Genomic DNA, 20,042 nt, shown 5'->3' with positions numbered 1-20,042 from the left:
TTCCTGCTCCTATCTGGAGGAGCCAGCCTCCCCGAGTGCTCAATTTTAGCCTCTGCATTCCAAGGTCAGCCAGATGGTGTTTTTTGAACGTTTTTAATACTTCTCATTATGAAACATTTCGCACACACACACACAAAGAGAAAAGCATAATAAGCTTCTATATACCCATCGTTGATTCCATAAGAGAGATGTAGAACGGCTTTGCCTGTTACAGAATACCATTTGAACCATACAGCACGCACTCTCGTCTGTCTGTCTTGATTCAGCATAATGTCTGAGAGCCATCCACGTTGCCGCGTGTATCAGTCAGTTGTTCTTTTTTATTGCAATGTAGTGTTCCGTTGTATGGGTATACTACAGTCTACCCATTTGCAACTTGATAAGCATTTGGATCGCTTCCAGTTTGGGACTAGAATAAGGCTGCTGTGAACACTTGCATACAGATCTCTGTGTTTTCATTTCTCAACAAGACAAACTTTTAAAAAAAATTTTTATTGTGCTTTAAGTGAAAGTTTACAAATCAAGTCAGTCTCTCACATAAAAACTTATACACACCTTGCTACATACTCCCAATTACTCTCCCCCTAATGAGACAGCCCACTGTCTCTCCACTCTTTTCGTGTCCATTTCTACAGCTTCTAACCCCCTCCACCCTCTCATCTCCCCTCCAGGCAGGAGATGCCAACATAGTCTCAAGTGTCCACCTGATCCAAGAAGCTCACTCCTCACCAGCATTCCTCTCCAACCCATTGTCCAGTCCAATCCATGTCTGAAGAGTTGGCTTTGGGAATGGTTCCTGTCCCGGGTCAATAGAAGGTCTGGGGGCCATGACCACCAGGGTCCTCCCAGTCTCAGTCAGACCATTAAGTCTGGAGCAAGACAAACTTTTGACAAACCTTTTGCTTTGACATCCTGAACAGGCTTCTCTATGCAGGAGAAACAGGTGTGCTGGCCTTTGAGCCAAGAATATCACCCCGTGTCAATTCGGTTTCTGATTTACAAATCAGAACTCTTTGGGTTGAAGGAAGTGTTCTAAAACTGGATCGCGGTAGTGGTTGCACAACTCTGTAAATTTACTAAAACTCACCCTTAGAACAAGTCAGTTTTGTGGTATGTACATTATACCTCAGGAAAGCAGTAAGCTTCAGGGGCTGCATTTTATTTGTCCTGCTTCCCCACCACCTGCCATGGGATTGCCAGGGGCTCCGTAAATATTTGCTGCCTGAGTTGAATGAGAAGTTGACAAGAATCTCAAAGCATTTAGTGAAGTGGAGAGGGATGGACATGGTGCTTCTCAGTTTAGATTAACCCTCTGTAGACTGAAATTGTGTTTTTCTCTGAACATGTGTAACCTGTTAACATTGTGCGAAGTCACACGGATTCACCGTACTGCTGTCTCCGAGTATTTCTCTTTAAAAATGTACAATGCACTGCTAATACGTCTTTACACATTTTGCCACTCGCAGACTATGTCAGCCAGCCTGGTGGCCAGGCTGGACAGCCACACCGTTGGCATACCAACTCACCCCTGTTCTCACAAGGCAGGCCCACTGCTGACCAGGAGTTGAGTGTGTACTTCAGCTCGTGTTGTCCTCTCAGCCAAGCTCTCTGCCATTTAGTTTTGGTTCTTGTGACACCTAATGGCTGACTAAAGACAGAAGAGAGAGCTGGATAGTCCAATGCTTGGTGCTCAGGCAGAGACTCTCACACACCAGAATCACCTGGAGGGCTGAGTGCTGGGGCCTGCCCTAGAGGGACAAGGTAGTCTGGGCTGAGGGCCACAGACTCCAGCTCTTAAGGAACCTTCAAGAAAATGGCAGAGAAAGAAGGCAAAGGGAAACTTAGGAATTGGTGGAAGAGCGTATTTAACGGGCATTCTAAACCCCTGTGGCCATCAATTATGGAAACTGGGCTCAGAAACCAGTTTTGAAGAGGACAACTTCAGAGACTTTGATGGGAACAGAAGGGTGATGCCAACATGCAGCGCAAGGGATGTAGCTCCACGAGGCCTGGGCTGCAAGGACCTGAGTCCATGGTGTAGATTCAGATCCCCTCCTCTCCCCTGGCCTTATTCCCCCCTAGTCCCACTCAAGGTAAGACCTGAGGGCAGCCTTAGGATGCCCTAGTGGAGTCCTGACTGCTTTGGCACTCCTGCCACCTGGTGTCCAGAGAGGACACTACACCGAGTAGAGACTCCGCAGCTCTCCCAGCCCAGGAGCTCAGAACTCTTCAGACTGGATCATGTTGAGGTTACTCTAGGGAAAAAATTAGCTGTTTCTAAAAATGCTGATTAATTACCAAGCCCACAAAAAAAGTATAAATAGTTTTAATTAAAATTTCAAACACCAAAACATAAATGTTAATATTCGATTGTTGGAAAATACACAGCATTTTTTGCCCTTATGTTAAGGTAAATACTGGCTTATAGAAAAAATACTCACTTGAAACTAATCTTTTAGGCACTTGGGTGTAGAAAGTGCTAGAGTTAGATGCAATTTTACTTTACTGCTAGTTAAAAGAGAGCAACCAAAATGATATCTGATTCTATTTTCAACACTATAAGCCAGTATGAGCATTACTGGCTACACCAAAAATATTGTATCCAGGTAACACTTGAAATTCCAGTATATTTAAAATGAGAAATTTCATGGATGACAGTTCTTAAGATTTCGAATTCCTTTTGGTCTGCTCACCTAGATAATAAGTTTCAGGAGATAGAACCCAAAGAAAAATGAAAAATCTTTGTATTTCTTTGGCTTTTTAAAAATGGTCAAGAATATTCTTACTGGGCATTTCAGCAGGCAGAACCAGGACCCCAGCAGTGCACTTGCGCCTAAAAAAGGAAGTAACAGTAGAGCTGATCTAGCTGCCAGGATGGCTAGTTGCCATTTAGCTCTAACTTCAAATTATCGTAGGTCATCGGCAGACCTCTCAATGAACAGTATGAATAGACAGAAAAATAGAGACCCCACTGGTGAGCACTGTTTCGGGAAGGGGCGGGCTAGAACACTTGTCCCAGGAGACACATTGCGTGGGGACTACATTCTTCTTGCTGTCATAGTCTCACTTGTGAGAGCCCTCGCTGTTGACGAAGAGATGCCCTGTTTCAGATGTTTGAAGGCTCAAATTCCAGTCCAGATAAGGACGAAGGCTGGCACTGGCTCCCAACGCTGGACTGAGGTGCTCTGAGAACCCGTTAGCACGCGGCTGCCAGGGCCTGCACGTGCTGCAGGAGCTGCTGGCAGAGGGCGGGGGAGCGGTGCTTGTGAAGGACGGCCTCTGTTTCCTGCACCAGGATCTCGGGGAATAGGATGCTACCCTCTTTGAGCACCTCTGGGAAACAGCAAAATACTGTGAGAATGCCAGAAATAAATATCAAACCAGTCTTAACTCTTTGTTTGTGGTTCCCAAATACAATATGCTGATATGCTTCATATTAAAGCTAAAATATCTATAAGAGCGTTTTACAATAGTCACAATGTGGGCAAAAAGAACTTAAAAACAACCAGAGTCCAACTTCTTGGCATTGTTGGCAGATTATGAAATAGAGGCACCTCTCAAATACCCTCTAGGACGTTTGGATGGCATTTTTTTGCCTAAGAAGTAGGTTTTGCTTCATTGAAGGGGGCAGTTCCCAGAGTGTGCTGAAACAGGGTCCCAAGACCGTCCAAGGGTCTGTGAGTCCAAATGTTTCCATTACAGCACAAGGGCCTCATGTGCCTTGCACTGGGCTGGTGTTCAAACTGCTGGCGCAAAAGCAACGGTGGGTAAAACCGCTGTCAGCGTGAGCCGTGTGGGGTACCCAGGGGTACAGCAGCCTCACATTCCTCATCACCACAGACTCACTGTTAAAAATTTTAAGTTTCCCCCAAGAGTATGGCCCCTGGGCTCCCTTTTACCTCAGTGTCGAAGTCACTCCCGAGGTTCACCCTTCAGCCAAAGATTAGACAGGCCCACAAAACAAAACGAGACTAAAGGGGCAAATCGGCACAGGGGCAAGGATGAGCAGGCAGGAAGGGACAGGAAAGCTGGTAACGGGGAACCCACGGTTGAGAAGGGGAGAGTGTTGACGTGTCGTGGGGTTGGCAACTAGTGCCACAAAACAGTAGGTGTATTTAATAAGGAACTAATTTGCTCTGTAAACCTTCATCTAAAGGACAATAAAAAGAAAAAAAAAAAAAAGTTTCACTTAAGAACGCCCTCAGTAAAACAGGGGAAGTTAATTCCCTGAAATCTCAGTCCTTGCATGCAGACCTCTGGGACACCCCGTGCGACGGGTATGATACTACGACAGCTCCCAGCACGAGACAAGCACCAGCTCCGGTAGCAGGGCTCAGAGTCCGTGATGCAACAAGCCCTTAGGGAGCCCTCTTGGGTGCGGTTCTGGGGCAGTGGCAAAGGGGAACGCCCACAATTATCTGAGGAGGCCATTGAAAACTCCTCTCTTTTCCAGCCACATACCTGCTTGAGGCCAGATTTTTTCCATTAAAATAAACAAACAAACACTTGCTGTCCAGTCAACTGTGACTCAGGACAACCCCATGTGTGTCAGAGCAGAACTATACTCCACAGGGTGTTCAGGGGCTGATTTTTCAGACCGGTTTGCTAGGCCTTTCTTCCGAGGCACCTCTGGTGGATTCAAACCTCCAGCCTTTCAGTTGGCAGCCAAGCCCTTAACCATTTGCACCACCAGGGACCCCTTTGCCACATACTCTGGTCAGAACAACATTCGCAACCAACTCAGTGGAGAGTAGATAAGAAAATCCAGTTGTCTTCTACTAAGTCAGACGTTAGAAATTTGCAAAACTGTAAAATCACGCCACTCTTCTTGCTAATGATTTTGTTTTGGAAAGTACATTTTTCAAAAACGTATGACATTTATGTTAATACATAATGGGCTTATTGTTATTTTAAAGACATGAATTTTCTCAATTTCAATTTTTAATATGGCAAATATCAGTAGACATGACCCACACATGCAAATGCTCTCTGGGATCTCCAATAACAAGAGCAGCAAGGGGTCCCAAGCCAGCTGACTCGGGGTGTCCGCTGTGTCCCAGGGCCGCTGCCCTGAGGTGTGGTTCTAATGCTCTCAGAGACAGCAGAGGGCCAAGAACATCGTTATGAGCTCACCTAAGACTGCGTCCTGGACGGCTGGCTCTGCGTCGTCAAGGTACACGAGCAGCTCCTTGTACAGATACTGGATGTTACTCTGATAGTAGGACTTGCCATCGTCATTGGGGATACACTTCAGCCAGGTGATTAAGGTGGTGGCAGCCGCTATCCTCACTTCATTGGAAACATCGTTGAGGCGTTTTAAGAGTTCTGGAAGGAGTGGCCAGGACAGATGGTATGAGGTAGAGACGTGTTCTGTCAGAGGTAATTCACACAGTGGAGCCCTCACCCTCGGGGCCACAGGGAACCCCAGCCTGTGGGGAGAGTTCTGTGCCTGGAGCCCACACACAGGAACTGAGGGGGTGGCTCCCACTGTCCTGTGTGGCCAGAGGGAGGGTGTGGACACCCGGCTCTGGCGTGGCTCCTCTAAGGACTCACTGTGTAGGCCTGGCAGAGCTGGACCTGTCTCACCTGTGAAATGCCACCTCCCCACCTTTGGCCCCTGAGAAGACCCAAAGCCCGTTACCCACAGGCAGTACAACCTGGCCGCCCCACTCCCAAGACCACAGTGCCAGAGAGGCAGGCTGTGGGATGAAGCCTCCACCCGTCCCTGTACAGGACGGAGCCAAGGGCCCAGTGGGACAGCTACCACGAGCTGGGGTGTCTTGTTCCTGACGAACCCCATGACCAGACCTCCCTGCTGTTAAAAACAGAATAGTGACGATCTTTCCATTGGGCAGAAACTCTTAAAATGAATAGATACAGTTTAATCAAGTTTATACTTTTCTTATACATTTTTGGTAAGATTTTGGCACATGCTACTAGGTAATTTTTGGAGACTCAGCAGACAATCAAACAGAACATGTATAGTAAGTAGGTTGGGGGCGGGAGATGGCAGCTAAGGAGGAGCTCTCGGCTCAGCAGGAAGGTGTCTCCCCAGCGCTCGAGCTCACAGCTGTGTGTGGACCCCTGGACCCCGCACCAGGGGCAGGTTCCATGGCAACACTGTCTTGGTTTACTCAAATAAACAGAAGCACCCATGTTCTAGGAGGCCAACATGGGGCAGATTTCCAGGTGAGGGGGCCAGCGTTGGGCCCTGGCAGGTGGAGGGGAGTTGGTGAAGCTCCCAAGCTTCCAAGTCGTGGACCGAGCAGAGGACAGACAGCCCGCCACACGGCATTCCCTTCTTTATGCTGGAACAACTGACGAGGCAGCGTTGTTCTTGGCGACACCTTCAGGATGAGGGCACTGAGCCAGGTACACAATGTGACTTGTCCACGGTTTGTGGATGACAATGTGTGAGGGACATGGCACTTCTGCTGGCTCAGGCCAACGCTGGATAATTCCCGTATTCTCACATACTTGATGGCGACTCCTCACTCCAGAGGAGTACCCAGTTACTGTAAGGTTGCCTGTACGTTCACTTCTGTGATGGCTTCAGGCCACCTTCACGCACGCCCACTAACTCACGCAGGCAGGACGCATTAGCTTGCGCTCAGTGAGTTTGCACGTATGAACGCTTGCCACGGGAAGGCCTTAGAGGCCTCTACGCATGGCTCAGGAGTCCCGCCCTTTCCAGCCAAGTGGGTGATAGTTCTTCAAGCATACCGCCCAATAAGCACAGAACTGGGACTGCAATAAAAGGGCCCAGGAGGAATCCTTTTATAACAAAAGCAACCAAACGCTAACGTACCGTAAACTGTAAGACAAACGCCCAGATACATACAGTCTCTTCACCAGTTCAAAGTCTCCAATTTCCTTTGTTTTAAAAAGTGAGCGAAACCCCACCCAATCCTGGTAGTCAAAAAATCACCCTGGTTGAATCTGTTCAGCAACAGCGTCACGAAGACTGCCGGCAGGAAAGCAATGCCTGCTGCTACCTAAACAACAAACTTGAAAGTGTAGGGAGGCCCTGCTCTCAGTACCGGTTACTAGTTCTCTGATTGGCACTCAGTGTGCACTTCCAGTCTGAAAATTCAGGTCCGTCTTCACTTCTGGAAACTTCCGAGTCATTACCGTTTCCAATATTATAACCCTCCACCATTCCTCTGTTTTCTTCTGGAACTCAGAAAAATGCTGGATCTTCTCAGCTTATACTCCATGGCTCAACTTCCCTATTTTCTTTCTCTCTACTATGTTCTGAGTAAATCCCAGATTAACAAAAAAAACCAAACCCAGTGCTGTCGAGTCGGTTCTGACTCATAGCAACCCTACAGGACAGAGTAGAACTGCCCTATAGAGTTTCCAAGGAGCGCCTGGCGGATTTGAACTGCCGACCCTTTGGTTAGCAGCCGTAGCACTTAACCACTACACCACCAGGGTTTCCAATTCCAGATTACTATCTTTGAATTCACCAGTTCTGTCTTCAGTAATGTTCGATCTAGAGTTTATCTAATATAGAGAGTTTTAAATTTCAATGACTGTATTTTTCAATTTCCAAGAATTCTTAAAACTCACCTTTTAAATACTACCAAATATTTCTGACATATAACAACGAAAACCTCCACAGTCACTACACAGCTCAAGAAATAAAATGTAACGAATACACGTGAAGGCTTGGGGTATCCTGCCTCACCTGGCCTTTCCTGAAACCAGGGTGCACCACTCCCATGCATTTTCTAGAATTTCGGGCTGACTGTTCTTCATACCCATCTGTTCTTTATTCCTGTCTGCCTATTTGTTTCTCAACTTATTTTTTAATGGCTGTTATTCTTTTAGTTTTTTGAGGATCCTAAACACACTCTGAAAAGCTAACTCTGAGACGGTTCTATTACGATTTCTTCCCTACCGTTGGGTCTGTTGGCGTCCTCCTTAACCTTTTCTGTGTGTCTTTAGGCACCTTTCTGTGCAGGCTCACCTCGGGTGATGGGACTATTCCTCTGCTCTTTCCATTGTTCTTTGTTTTGGTGACTTCTATCTGACTACCCTGCCCTCACCCATTCCCCAAACCCAACCCCAGTCCAGGGGTCTGCCTGGCAGCTGGGGCTCCCAACAGGAAGAGGCCCTGGGACGGCAATGTGTCTGGGCCAGGCTACAGTGGCACAGCATGGGCCCCTCTCCATGGCTGTCTCTGCCCATCCTGGGATCCTCAGCTTAGCGGTGGTCCATTCTGCAGCCCACCTTCCACAGGTAGGACCTCACCCCATACCTAGTTTTCCTGTGGCCCCCGTGGCCCTGCCCTCCTGGCAGGCTAAGCCCCAGCCCTGCCTCTACAGTGCCCCCACTTCTGACCCACAAGACACTCACTCATCCTTCTTTCTGCATGGCTGTGTCACTCACTCAGTGACATTTTATCTGTCACTGCCATGGTGGACTCAGAAAACCAACCTGAGCAGCAGTCAGAAGGTAGAAAGAGCTGTCAGACTTAAAGACACATACATGCTCTGAGACACAGAGATGCCTACCCGGGTAGGTCTTGAGGAGCTTCTCTGGCTCACGTGTGTCACCAGAGGTCTGTAAAAACAGATTTATGATGCGGCAGGAGATCAGCCGGGTCATCTGGGAGTCCTCCTCCAGGGTGGTCACCATCTGCGGCATCAGCACCCCCTGTACCTCCAGGATCTGCAATGGAAAGCAGAGAGAGGCGGCGCTCACCTGCGGAGTCACGGTTAGACGACCCCCAGGACGGAGACCACCCTCACTCACTGCATGTGCGCTCCTGCCTGCAAAGAAGATGTGGCTTTGGGGGTGGATACAATGGAATTTGGAATGCCATTTTGGAATTTCTACCCAAGAAGTAAACGTGATTTTGACTTAAAGTTTAGATAATTTGAACAATTGCTGTTTAACTTGACCGGCTGATTAAAAAAAATCATTTACAAATCCTTAATGAGGCACAGATCTTACGCGACATACTACTTGTAAGCGCAATTGCGTACCGGGTCCACTTAAATCTCTGGAAGATTTTAACTGAAATAACAATCCTCCAGCATACCAGGAGGTGGTGCTCATACCACGTAAGCAGCTTGCAAGGCGGCTGCTGACACACACATCCATGTGATGCCTCAGCCCAAGGCAACGCATGCACGGCAGTGTCTCGGCAACACTGCTGTCCTGTTCTGATTTCGTGTTAACTGGAGAGGTCAGTGAAAATAAGGCAGAGGGCCCAGGCACGCGCCCTCTTCACTGTGAAGCCCAGTGGATAAATTCTTGGTCTTGCGAACAGCAACCTTCAGTGTTGCTGACCAGCCAAGCAGACCAAACCCCTGCCAAATCCCTGACTGTTGCAGGGTAGGAAATACATTGAAAGCAAATCTGGGAGACCACTGCTCTGCCCATTGCTGCATCCCCGCTCCCCTCCCCATTCACTGAGTACCCTCAGCTCCCTTCTCTGCCCACTGATGCCCCCAGCTCCCTTCCCTGCCCATTGCTGTGTTCCTCTTCCTGTCCACCATCTGCCTTAGAAAGCATTCTGCCTCGTGAACTGAGTTGTGGGACGAACAGTGAACTGGTCTAGAGCTCAGGACTCAAAGGCTGCAGGTGAGAAGCCAGTGCCCGGTCTGCCCACCGCCCCCCACCAAGCCCCCTGTGAGGAGAATGAACCATGCAGACGTATCAGCTGCCTGAGCCTTCTGAGCAAATCTCCGTGTTCCCACATTTCCACACTGCAGAGACTTGCTGGGATATCTGTGGAGCCCCTTAGGAGTCACGCTGGCCTGTGGGTAACTGGACACCCCTCCCAGTCCAGCCCCCACTGTGCATGGCCTGGGCACCCCTGTACTGACCTGGCCCCACTGTGCATGGCCTGGGTGCCCCCTCCCAGCCCCACCTCACACAGCATGGGCGCCCCATACCTGGTCGGTGGATGGGGTCCCGGAGCTGATGAGCGCCCAGAGGCAAGACACAGCAGCTGTGCGGACGGCTGCAGCAGTCCTTCCAGCATGCCACTGCAGGTTGGGGACCAGGATGTCTGTCACCAGTGTCTTGAAATGGCTGTGGAACTGCCTGCAGCCAGAGCACAGGGAGCAGTGAGAAGGCTGCAGCCTCTGACAGAACCTCATCCGGGGTGATCTGTGTGCTGGGATGGTCAGACAAAGAACAAGTGGAAGTAAAGCTGGACACTAGCACCAGAGCCAGAGCCCTCTGCTCCCTGGACGGAGGGCTGTGGATGGAGACCCTGCGCTCCCAGTGAAGGTAAGAGAGCACACTGAGTCAGGGCGATGCACGTGGATCCAGTTGAGTTTCCCAGCGTGCTTTTCTCTTTAAGCAAGGAGCTGTCATTGCCTGCACAGAGATTTAAAAGAAGGATGTCTGGAATGGCCTAAACCCTGCGTCTCTGTCTCCAGGGTGGTCCACTGAAGTGCCCAGAGAGCCCATGGGCTGGCAGCCCCCTGCCTGGGGTACTGGCCAGGAGGGGCCGTCCGAAGGGGCCAGATTAAGCACCTAGTGAACCAGAACCTGCTGACCTGAACCCCTAAAATGTGGGGGGCATAAGAGAAGCATGCTACTTTCAAACACTCGGTTCCCTGTGTGCACCGGTGTACCCCTGTCCAGAGGACCCTGGTTCAAGGAGACCCAAACCAGCTCCTATAAAACTTCCCTTGGCGGGGGGTGGACCCTGCTCCGTCAAAGAGACCAGACCAAACTGGTGAGCTGTTTATTAAAACTGCTCATATCACCTTTACTGAAGAGTGATTTTTAAATAAAAATTGTTTTGATTTCCCAGTCCTCGAACCAATGCCAACTGCAGATGACTCTGGCACTCCAGGTCTTCCCAGCCCCTCCAAGGGGGTCTGGCAACAGCAGATGGCTGGTAAGGAGAAAGGCGGGCATGTGGAGGCACCCCTCACTGCATGACCACAGAAAACAGGGCAGCCTTGGCGGGGAGGGAAGCCCACCACTGACGTGGCAGCTTGGCTGGCAGGGCCTGGGAAGGAGGCCCAGCAGAGGGACCGGATGCAGGGGGTGGCACGCAAGGCTTCTTACTTATAAAGGGTATAATTACCCACTTAAGGGGGCTCAGGACTCCCTGGGGGGCACAAACAGTTAACACACCTGGCTGCTTACTGAAAGGCTGTCGGTTCAAGCCTACCCGGAGGTGCCTCAGAACAAAGACCTGGTGATCTACTTCTGAAAAATCTGCCATTGCAAACCCAACGGAGCACAGTTCTACTGTGACACATGTGGGGTTGCCACGAGTCAGGCTGACTCAGCGACAACTGGACCGGGGAGGGCTTAACAGGGCATCGCCTTACGGTGGATACGCCTCAAACTAAGGAGCCCCCACTCTCACGAGCTGTTCCTTGGGAACCTTTCTGACTATCTGTGCATCCAAAATGGTAACCCAGCTCCAAAAGCTGGCCGCTCTGGTACTCCCGTTCTCCCTCCTGCCTCCCATAATGTGGCTCCCAAATGCAGCTAAGTGCTCAATAATTGCCCGTTGACAGATGAAAGAATATATTCTGGACAGATGGTGCCAGCAATGGGGCTCTTCCAGTCATTTCTATCTCAACAGAGTCAATGATCCATTTTATGATTCTACCATTTTGGAATCCTAAAATTCAATACCACATAGATCTTTTTTTTTTTTTAATTGTGCTTTAAGTGAAAGTTTACAAATCAAGTCAGTCTCTCAGAAAAACTTATACACATACCTTGCTGTGTACTCCTAGCTGCTCTCCCCCTACGGAGAGAGCACACTCCTCCTCTCCACCCTGTATTCCCTGTGACCATTCAACCAGCTCCTGTCTCCCTCTGCCTTCTTGTCTCCCCTCCAGACAGGAGCCACCCACAGTCTCGTGTGTCTACTTGAGCCAAGAAGCTCACTCCTCACCAGTATCACTTTCTGTCTTATAGTCCAGTCCAATCCCTGTTTGAAGAGTTGGCTTTGGGAATGGTTCCAATACATGGATCCTTTTTTCACCATCTTTCTTGTCTGTGAACGTAGCTAAAAATTTTACTAAAACAGTAGTAATTTGAGCAACTCACTTCTCCTGATACCAATTCCTTTCTATGAGAAACCTTTAGTGCCATTTTCTTTGGAACTTACCCCTAACCTGAAATTGGAATTTCACGGGGCTAACTCTGTTCTCAGGTAGGAGTTCTAATGTTTTACCGTTCCCAGCAGAAGTGCGGCTGAGCGCGGGATAAGGGGCCAGAGAACATGGGTGCTGTCAGCACAGTCTCGGTCCTGAGGACCCTCCTGGCACCAAGGGTGCGTCGCTGACATAAACGCCTGCTTCTGAGAGGTGGCTGCCCAGGTGCCATGCTCGTCTTTCTATGGTTTCTCCTAAGCCCCAAAGCTTTTGCCAACAATCACATTACAGTCAGAGTGAACGTTTGAGTGACCAGACTGTTTCTATTTGAAGCCTTTCAACATGTCACTCACAAAGAAGCGCTCCTTTCTTGATGGGTTGGCTTTCTTGGAGCCCACTCAGCTCACAGCATGCCCTTCTGCTGGGCCACAGAAGAGACTGATGGTTGTGATGGGACCCAGGGGCTGGGGGGATGGAGGTCAGGCTGGGACCCAGGGGGTAGGAGGTCAGGCTGGGACCCACGAGCTGGGGGGTTGGAGGTCAGGCTGGGACCCACAGGCTGGGGGAATGGAGGTCAGGCTGGGACCCACGGGCTGAGGGGATGGAGGTCAGGATGGGACCCACGGGCTGGGGGGATGGAGGTCAGGATGTGACCCATGGGCTCGGGGGATGGAGGTCAGGATGGGACCCACTGGTGAAGAGAGGTCAGGACAAGGCCAGGGGATAAAGATCAGGAAGGGACCTGAAGGCCAGGGGATGGAGACTTACTCTAAGTGCTTTGCTGATTTAACAGAAAAATACCAGGTCCCTAGAGTGGCCGTGCAGTCAGGACCACCCAGGGCACTGTCTCCACAGTGGCTCCAGATCCTTCTAACATCCTGTTGTGGGATCTGCTCATGTGTCCTGGAGCTGCTGTTGGGGGACTCCCCAGGATGCACAGCCTTGGGGGGCACAGGGCTGCACCCCAGGTCCCTAGACTCGTCAGCACACACACCAGAACTGTTGGCCCCTTCCCCTGGTTCGGTCACTTCAAAGCTATGACGTGGAGGCCCTCAGTGTTCTGTTCTTATGCTACCTACAAACTCTTCTAGACAACAGAAGGGTATTTTTAACACCCCAGCCATTAGTAGCGATTCAATCAATTCTTTGTTAGCTTTGAAAGGTACCAACAGGCTTTGAAAATGGAGCCCAGCTAATATATAAACCATTCATAGTTAATGTCCCCTGAAACTTTTTCACTCAGTGGAATTTTAATGACCCACCAAGATGACTTTGATTTAGTGCCTCTCTGGCCATCTTAATTGCAGTGCAATCACCACAGGGGACAGCACTCACTGTTGGGGCGACTGTTTGCCCAGCTGGCCTCTGAGAAGACCACCAACCATCCCTCACAGCCCCACCTCGGCCCTGGAGGACTGGGTGGGGGCTCTCCAGTTGAGTTCGCTGAGTGGTCAAACGAGGCAGAGGCCACACCTACCCTTTCGAGTCCACCGTCTCCCTGGCTCTCAGCAGTACTTTCGACAGGAGGGAGAAAAGCTTCAGGCGCATCTGGGGGTCCCTGGTGGGCTGCAGGCAGCTCCTGAGGGTAGGGATCAGGTACTGAAGGGCCTCTCCCACGGCGGGGCCTGGAAAACAAACACGGGTGATGGGGGTCCCCTGGGCCGAGTCACAGTGGCTCCTCGCAGGATGTCTACACCTGAAGGGTCTCGGGTGAACGTGTCACCTACAGACAGACCTACAGAGGCAGGAGAGGTATGTTTCCACCACCAACACGTGAGGAGCAATCAGGCCCTGGGAGAGGGGGCCCCGGCAGAGCGTGCACTATCTGTGGCCAGCCTTTCACATCATGATCCCCCTTTCTGGATCACTGAGGAGGCGGTCAAAGAAAAGCAACTGAGAAAACTTGAACCCACCTCCAGGCACTCTTACTGTTCACCACGTGAACGTTCTACTTGCCCACATTCTTAGGAAAATCAAAGTAGAAAAAAAAAGTCAAGCCACATTTCAAATATCGATCAAAACCAATTATTCAAAATATGTAAGTTGTTTAAGCTTTGCCCCTGACCTTTGAAGCCACCATCCTTTCTCAAGCTTAATGTTAGTCAAAAAATGGATGCGATTTCTCCATGCTGTAACGAGGCTGTAAACGCAGGCGATGGTGGGTCCTCTCTGAAAACTCACTGGAATGAAGTGAGTCTCTGGTGTAAGACCTGAACGTGGTCCACAGGACACTGGCCGCCCAACACCTCCCACTTGCTCCTGGGCAGCAAGCAAGACTTTATATTGTAGAACCAAGGTGGGCCACACAAACCAGCTTAGTTTGGTGACATGTTTGCCTAATTCTGTATAAGCTAGGGAATAGGCAAAGTGACTTAGACCTTTCCTCCTTAAGACACAGGGTCTCGAGGCACCAGAGTCAGATTCCTGCAGAGAAAAGTGAGGCCCAGGGAGGGAAAGAAAAAACAACAAAAAACAAGAAGAGCCGCACCACAGTAGTGCAACCAGGAGCCACCAGAGCTGACGAGCATGTGAGTGCGAGTGTTGGCTCAGGCCCTTCGTGATGTGTTTTCTTTCAACGTTGCACAAAAGATAAATGTCTATAAACTTCTCAATCGGGGGAAGAGGGTGAGGGCGTTCCAGAAAACCAGCCTCCCAGGACTGTTTGAGGAGTTTCATTCACAAAGGAAAACAGAGAAAACACAGGAACAGGCGGAAGGCGCGAGGGTCAGCGGCAGCCAGGGCGCCCTGCCGCAAGGACCTGGCTCCACCTGAACGCCTCACCAGCCGTTCTTCACAGACTTGGCGCCAAAAGTCACTGTTCATATTTAAAGTCTGTGTCAATCGAACAGTCCCTAGAAAAATAAAGAGAATAAAGAATAAAGGATGTAGGGTGTTTATCATTATCTTACGGCATAAAAACGAGTTCCTGTCAAGTCAACTGACTCGTGGCGACCCCACGTATGTCGCGGTAGAACTGTGCCCCACGGGGTTTTCAGTGGCTGGGATTCTGGAATTAGATCACCAGGCCTTTCTTCTGAGGCACTTGGGGGTGGACTTGAACCTCCAACCTTTCTGTAAGGAACCCAAAGCTTAAACCTTTGCACCTCCTCAGAGGGAAGGCAGCCAGCGGAAGACCAGTGACTGCAGGTAAAGGGCTTAAACACTCAGCATCTAAACTGGAGGAAGTAAAAGCCTCTCAGGAAATTAGAGGATACATGCAAGGCTGTGCACCGATACTTCCCAGGGCTGCTTCCTCCCTCACGCGTGGGCTCCCCTCACAGGGCGTGGGGTGAGGGAGGGGGCGGGGACATTACCGACACAACTAGGTTTTGAAGGAAGACCAAAGAAGGGGCTGTTGCCAATATAGTCAGTCTTTTTTTCTTTCTTAATTAATCACTTGAAATATGTTAAACGACACCAAATACCAAGCTGGTTTGGAGCTAACAGAGCACTGGGAAGCAGTCTTTGGCTACCACTGTCTAAGTTGGGTAGAAACCTGACATTCTGAGAATCATGTTTTTGTCTTTCTAGGATCATCTTTCAAACTGAAACATGTACAGTGAAACATTTTCCACAGACAAGTTCAAGTTTAGAATTTTTTGAAGATAAGGGTGAAGACCAGGGGTGGTTAGGTATGCCATGGCCGTGCCCTGCTATGGGATGGACACACAACTGATTCCTGGAGTCCCTGCCGTGAGGACGTGGAGACATCAGCTTGCGTGCTACTCCTGAGCCCACGGAGCCATGCTGCCATCTCAGCTCATGAAAGGGACTGGCCTGGGGGTCAAGAGGAACTGGGCCCCTGCTGCTGAGAGCCTGGGCAGTTCCTTCCATCAGAGACTCAACCAACAGGGTCATCTGTGAAGCTCAGAGAAGCACAAAGACAAAAGACAAGAGGACCAGGAATGGTTTCCACAAATGGTAACACGAGCTCCCCATGGCTCACAAAGCCCTAGGAGGGGGCCTCCCTGTTTATGGGAGGCAGGCATCGTGCGGGGAGCGCTGGTATTGAAGCAAGTGTGGACAGAGAAGTCGGAGTCTTCCCACCACCCAAAGGCTCCTTCCTGGCTTGCCTTCCCCACGCTGACACAAACCATGTCTCCCTCACAGACACGTCCTGGCGTCTGAGCTTTCTGGAGGCCCGGCATCTTGGGCCCCATCCTGCTAAATGCACCCCACTGAACCCATAGGGCTGAATCCCCCTCCCTGCCACCACTGTCAGTGTTGCCAGCTCAGGCGCTCAATGCTGTGGCTTCTGAAGTGGCTACTGGGTGTGAAGGATGTAAAACCCCCCAACCCAAAACTCAACCCCAGGATCCCCACCTTTGTCCCTCCCCAGTACTATCTTTCATACTTGTAACATATGTACAATTCTGCCTTCAGTTTTCTTTTTTCGTTTCGCATTACACCGCGCATTTTCTAGGTTGCTATCAAGGATTAAGATCATTGTTTTTAGTGGTTGCTGGGGCATTACTTGTATGGGAATGTCATTATGTATCTAACTTCCTGTTTGATATTTGGACCACTTCCAAGTTCTGCTACTAAATAATGCCCTGTTGAACAGTTCTGGGCATACAGCTTGCTCCATAATTAGGATTATTTCCTTAGGATACATTCCCATAAATTTAATTGCTGGGTAAAAGGGTAGGAATGCATTAATAATTCCAGAAACATAATGTCAAATTGCTTTCCAAAAGAACTGTGCTCACTTAAAGTGCTGCCAGCAATGTCCAGCTTCTAGCTTGATCACACTGATGACAGACTTATTTTTTGGCTTAATTTGGAGATGAAAAAATCGTACCCACGGTTTTAAATTCTACTTTTTTATTATTAGAAAGGCTGGATATTTCCTATTCTGTTTATTTACTAGTTGTATTTACTCCTGTTTCTACAGGTGAGATTTTTTGTCTATTTGTTGAGGCGCTAAAGCTTTCATCTTCATACGACGAAGATCTCAGCACTGCTGTATTTACTTTGAATTTTCCTAAGTCTCCTTCCCTTTGGTTTCTAACATCTACAAAGCCGAATCTACTTCCTGCCTTTGTAGTTTTCCCCTCCGTCTTTCCAAAGTTTAGGAAGTCATTCCTTTCCGTATGTTGGAAATATTTTATAATCAAATTTAAAAGGTTATCTTGCTGCAGAAATTTTGTAAATAAGGAATTAAAAATTACCTAGTTAAGAAATTATTTTAATACTTTCGTTTTCTCTGCTTATTATAGTACAGCTCATTATAGAAAACTTGGAAAATACAGAAAACCAGAGAATAAATTGGAAGGCAAAAGCCATGCATGCTCCCAGGACACTGTACTGGAAATATCGTGTGTACCTCCCCTTTGAGGTTTTTACACACATGCACCCACATACACACACATGGAAGCGGCTGTGGGAACACACGGCCAGGATCATGAATCAGTTTTATAACCAGCTCTCAAGGCTCAGCATCATGTTGCCAACACCTTCCTGCTTTGTTGAGTGATATGAGACGTAGGCCCAAATAAAGGTGTTTCCCAAGTTGCCCATCAAGTTATGCCAACACCACACGAACTACCTTTAACAACTGCAAGTAGGAATCCCGAGTCTTAGGGGAGCTACCTCAGCTGCCGCTCGTCTGTGTGAGGCTGGTCTCGAGGGCCTGCTTGCCCAGCTTCCTGGTCTACAGGGTAGAGCTAGGGTCACGTGGCTTGTGAAACTCTTATGAATATGATGGGCCTTCCTGAGGGGACAAGGGGCAGCTCTGAAGTGGCTGCCTGCTCAGGCTTCAGTCTACCACCTGTGTGACCTGGATGAGTCACTGAATCTCTCTGTGCCCTCAGTTTTCTCATCTACAAAATGAGGCTGCTGGTTCCTGCCAGATGGGATAGCTACGAGGCTGTGATGCGCTGCTGTTCGTGCCACAGCTCGAACAGTGTCTGGCACCAGATACTTAATAAGCTGGCAATCATTAGTGCTATTCTAATTTGGAAACACAGTTTTGCACACAACTGACAAAGAACAGTTATGGAGTTTTCCCTGGGTTGCCAAGGTGAACCACTCCACAGTCCTCGGTATTGTCCAACGAGGACTGCTCATGTGATACACAGAAAGGACGCAGCAGTGTCCTTCAAACCAAGAGCACAGTGACAGCACTTGGTGCAGCCAGGGAGGGGTAAGCAGGCAGGAGGAAGAAGTCCTGTGAAGTCTGAAGCTTAGAGGACACAGAATTTTTTAAATTCAAATGAAGAAAGAATTAAGGAATGACTTGTCTCAAGTTCCCCAAGTGGCTAGTGGAAAACTTCAAAATAAGAGTTATATTTTTGAAAGTCCCACCTGGGGACTCTTTGTACTTAACAGTTATTGTCCTCCTTGAATAAATAAGTTTAACATTCTCAGCAAGGACTTTTTTTTTTTTCCATTGTGCTTTAAGTGAAAGTTTACAATTCAAGTCAGCTTCTCATACAAAAACTTATACACACATCGTTATGTGACCCTAGTTGCTCTCCCTACAATGTGACAGCACACTCCTTCTCTCTACCCTATATTCCTCGTGTCCATTCAACCAGTTCCTGTCCCCCTCTGCCTTCTCATCTCGCTTCCAGACAGGGACTGTCCACATAGTCTCATGTGTCTACTTGAGCTAAGAAGCACACTCCTTGCCAGTATCATTTTATGTCTTACAGTCCAGTCTAATCTTTGTCTGAAGAGCTGGCTTCAGGAACGGTTTCAGTTTTGGGTTAACATAGATTCTGGGGGCCATGACCTCTGGGCTTCCTCCGGTCTCAGACCATTAAGCCTGGTCTTTTTACTAGAATTTGAGGTCTGCATCCCACTTTTCTCCTGCTCCATCAGGGGTTCTCTGTTGTGTTCCCTGTCAGGGCAGTGATTGGTGGTAGCTGGGCACCATCTAGTTCTTCTAGTCTCAGGCTGATGGAGTCTCTGGTTTATGTGGTCCTTTCTTTCTCTTGGGCTCATATTTTCCTTCTGTCTTTGGTGTTCTTCATTTTCCTTTGCTCCAGGGGGGTTGAGACCAATTGATGCATCTTAGATGGCCGCTCATCAGCTTTTTAGACCCCAGACACCACTCACCAAAGTGGGATGCAGAACATTTTCATAATAAACTTTGTTATGCCAATTGACCAAGAAGTTCCCCTGAAACCATGGTCTCCAGGCCCCCGCCCCTCAGCAAGGATTTTTAATGTTCTCTAGCAACCTTGATTTCTAAGTAGATAAAGTATCTTCATTTATTTATCGAGTTGCTGTATTAACAAGTTGTCTGCCAATGACAAAACTGAAAAAATATTTGAAGGACATGTAGATGTAAGGATGGAGCATGTTCCTTGCGGTGGTGGAGCTGTGTGCACCCCTCATCCAGCTTCACTGTTCTCTATGTCCCAGTCCTCATCTGACAGTGTATTTTCATGTATCTTCTGTCTCCAGGACCTCTGCACAGCAAACTCTGTGAGAGGAGTGACTTTGCTGTGTCTTCTTCGACTCTGTAACCGGGGGTACTGTGGGATTTATGTTTGAAGAGGATTTAAAGAGACTTGGGATGGAAAGAACAATATATGCCAAGTATCCAAATAACCTGTTACCGGGGTTCAGGCCTCCTTTATTATACCAGAAATATTCTGTATTTCTTTAATTTACATAACTGGCACTGTGGGTCACATAGCGTTCTATATGTAATTTTTTTTCGACATTATTTTTTTGGGATGTGTCCTTTAAGCAAATATATATATATATATATATATATATATATAGTTTTAATTCAGGTTCTCAGCCAGGTTGATTTTGTCCACGAAGGGACATTCCATAATGTCTGGAGTTATTCTGAGTCAACACCTGGGGGTGGGAGGATACTGGCCATCTAGCAGTCAGAGTCCAGGGATGCTGCTGCAGCGCCATGAATTGTTTAATATGGCCCTTCTAGCCCCGGTCTTTGTGACTCACCCATAATGACTGGGTGGAACCATGCAA

At 48.7% G+C, this 20,042-nt stretch overlaps 1 protein-coding gene across 2 annotated transcripts in view; it reads right to left on the bottom strand.

Moving 5' to 3' along the window:
- Positions 1-413: 413 nt before the first annotated feature.
- Positions 414-20,042, bottom strand: part of DNAAF5 (dynein axonemal assembly factor 5) — a 50,083-nt gene continuing 30,454 nt past the window's right edge. Inside the window, exons 9-13 of one of the 2 annotated variants that reach the window (XM_049905110.1) lie at positions 13,567-13,714; positions 9,909-10,059; positions 8,520-8,676; positions 5,134-5,325; positions 414-3,333 (exon numbers count right to left, since the gene is read on the bottom strand). In XM_049905110.1, coding sequence (XP_049761067.1) covers positions 3,197-3,333; positions 5,134-5,325; positions 8,520-8,676; positions 9,909-10,059; positions 13,567-13,714 — 785 coding nt within the window. In that variant the 3' untranslated portion in view covers positions 414-3,196. The remainder of the gene's footprint in view (positions 3,334-5,133; positions 5,326-8,519; positions 8,677-9,908; positions 10,060-13,566; positions 13,715-20,042) is intronic. The other variant, XM_049905109.1, reaches the window with a different exon arrangement.

The sequence above is a fragment of the Elephas maximus genome, chromosome 12, assembly GCF_024166365.1.
Source record: "Elephas maximus indicus isolate mEleMax1 chromosome 12, mEleMax1 primary haplotype, whole genome shotgun sequence".
Classification (NCBI taxonomy): Eukaryota; Metazoa; Chordata; class Mammalia; order Proboscidea; family Elephantidae; genus Elephas; species Elephas maximus.
The sequence above is the reverse complement of the archived record's forward strand: the minus strand, read 5'-3'. Positions and strand labels throughout refer to the sequence as shown.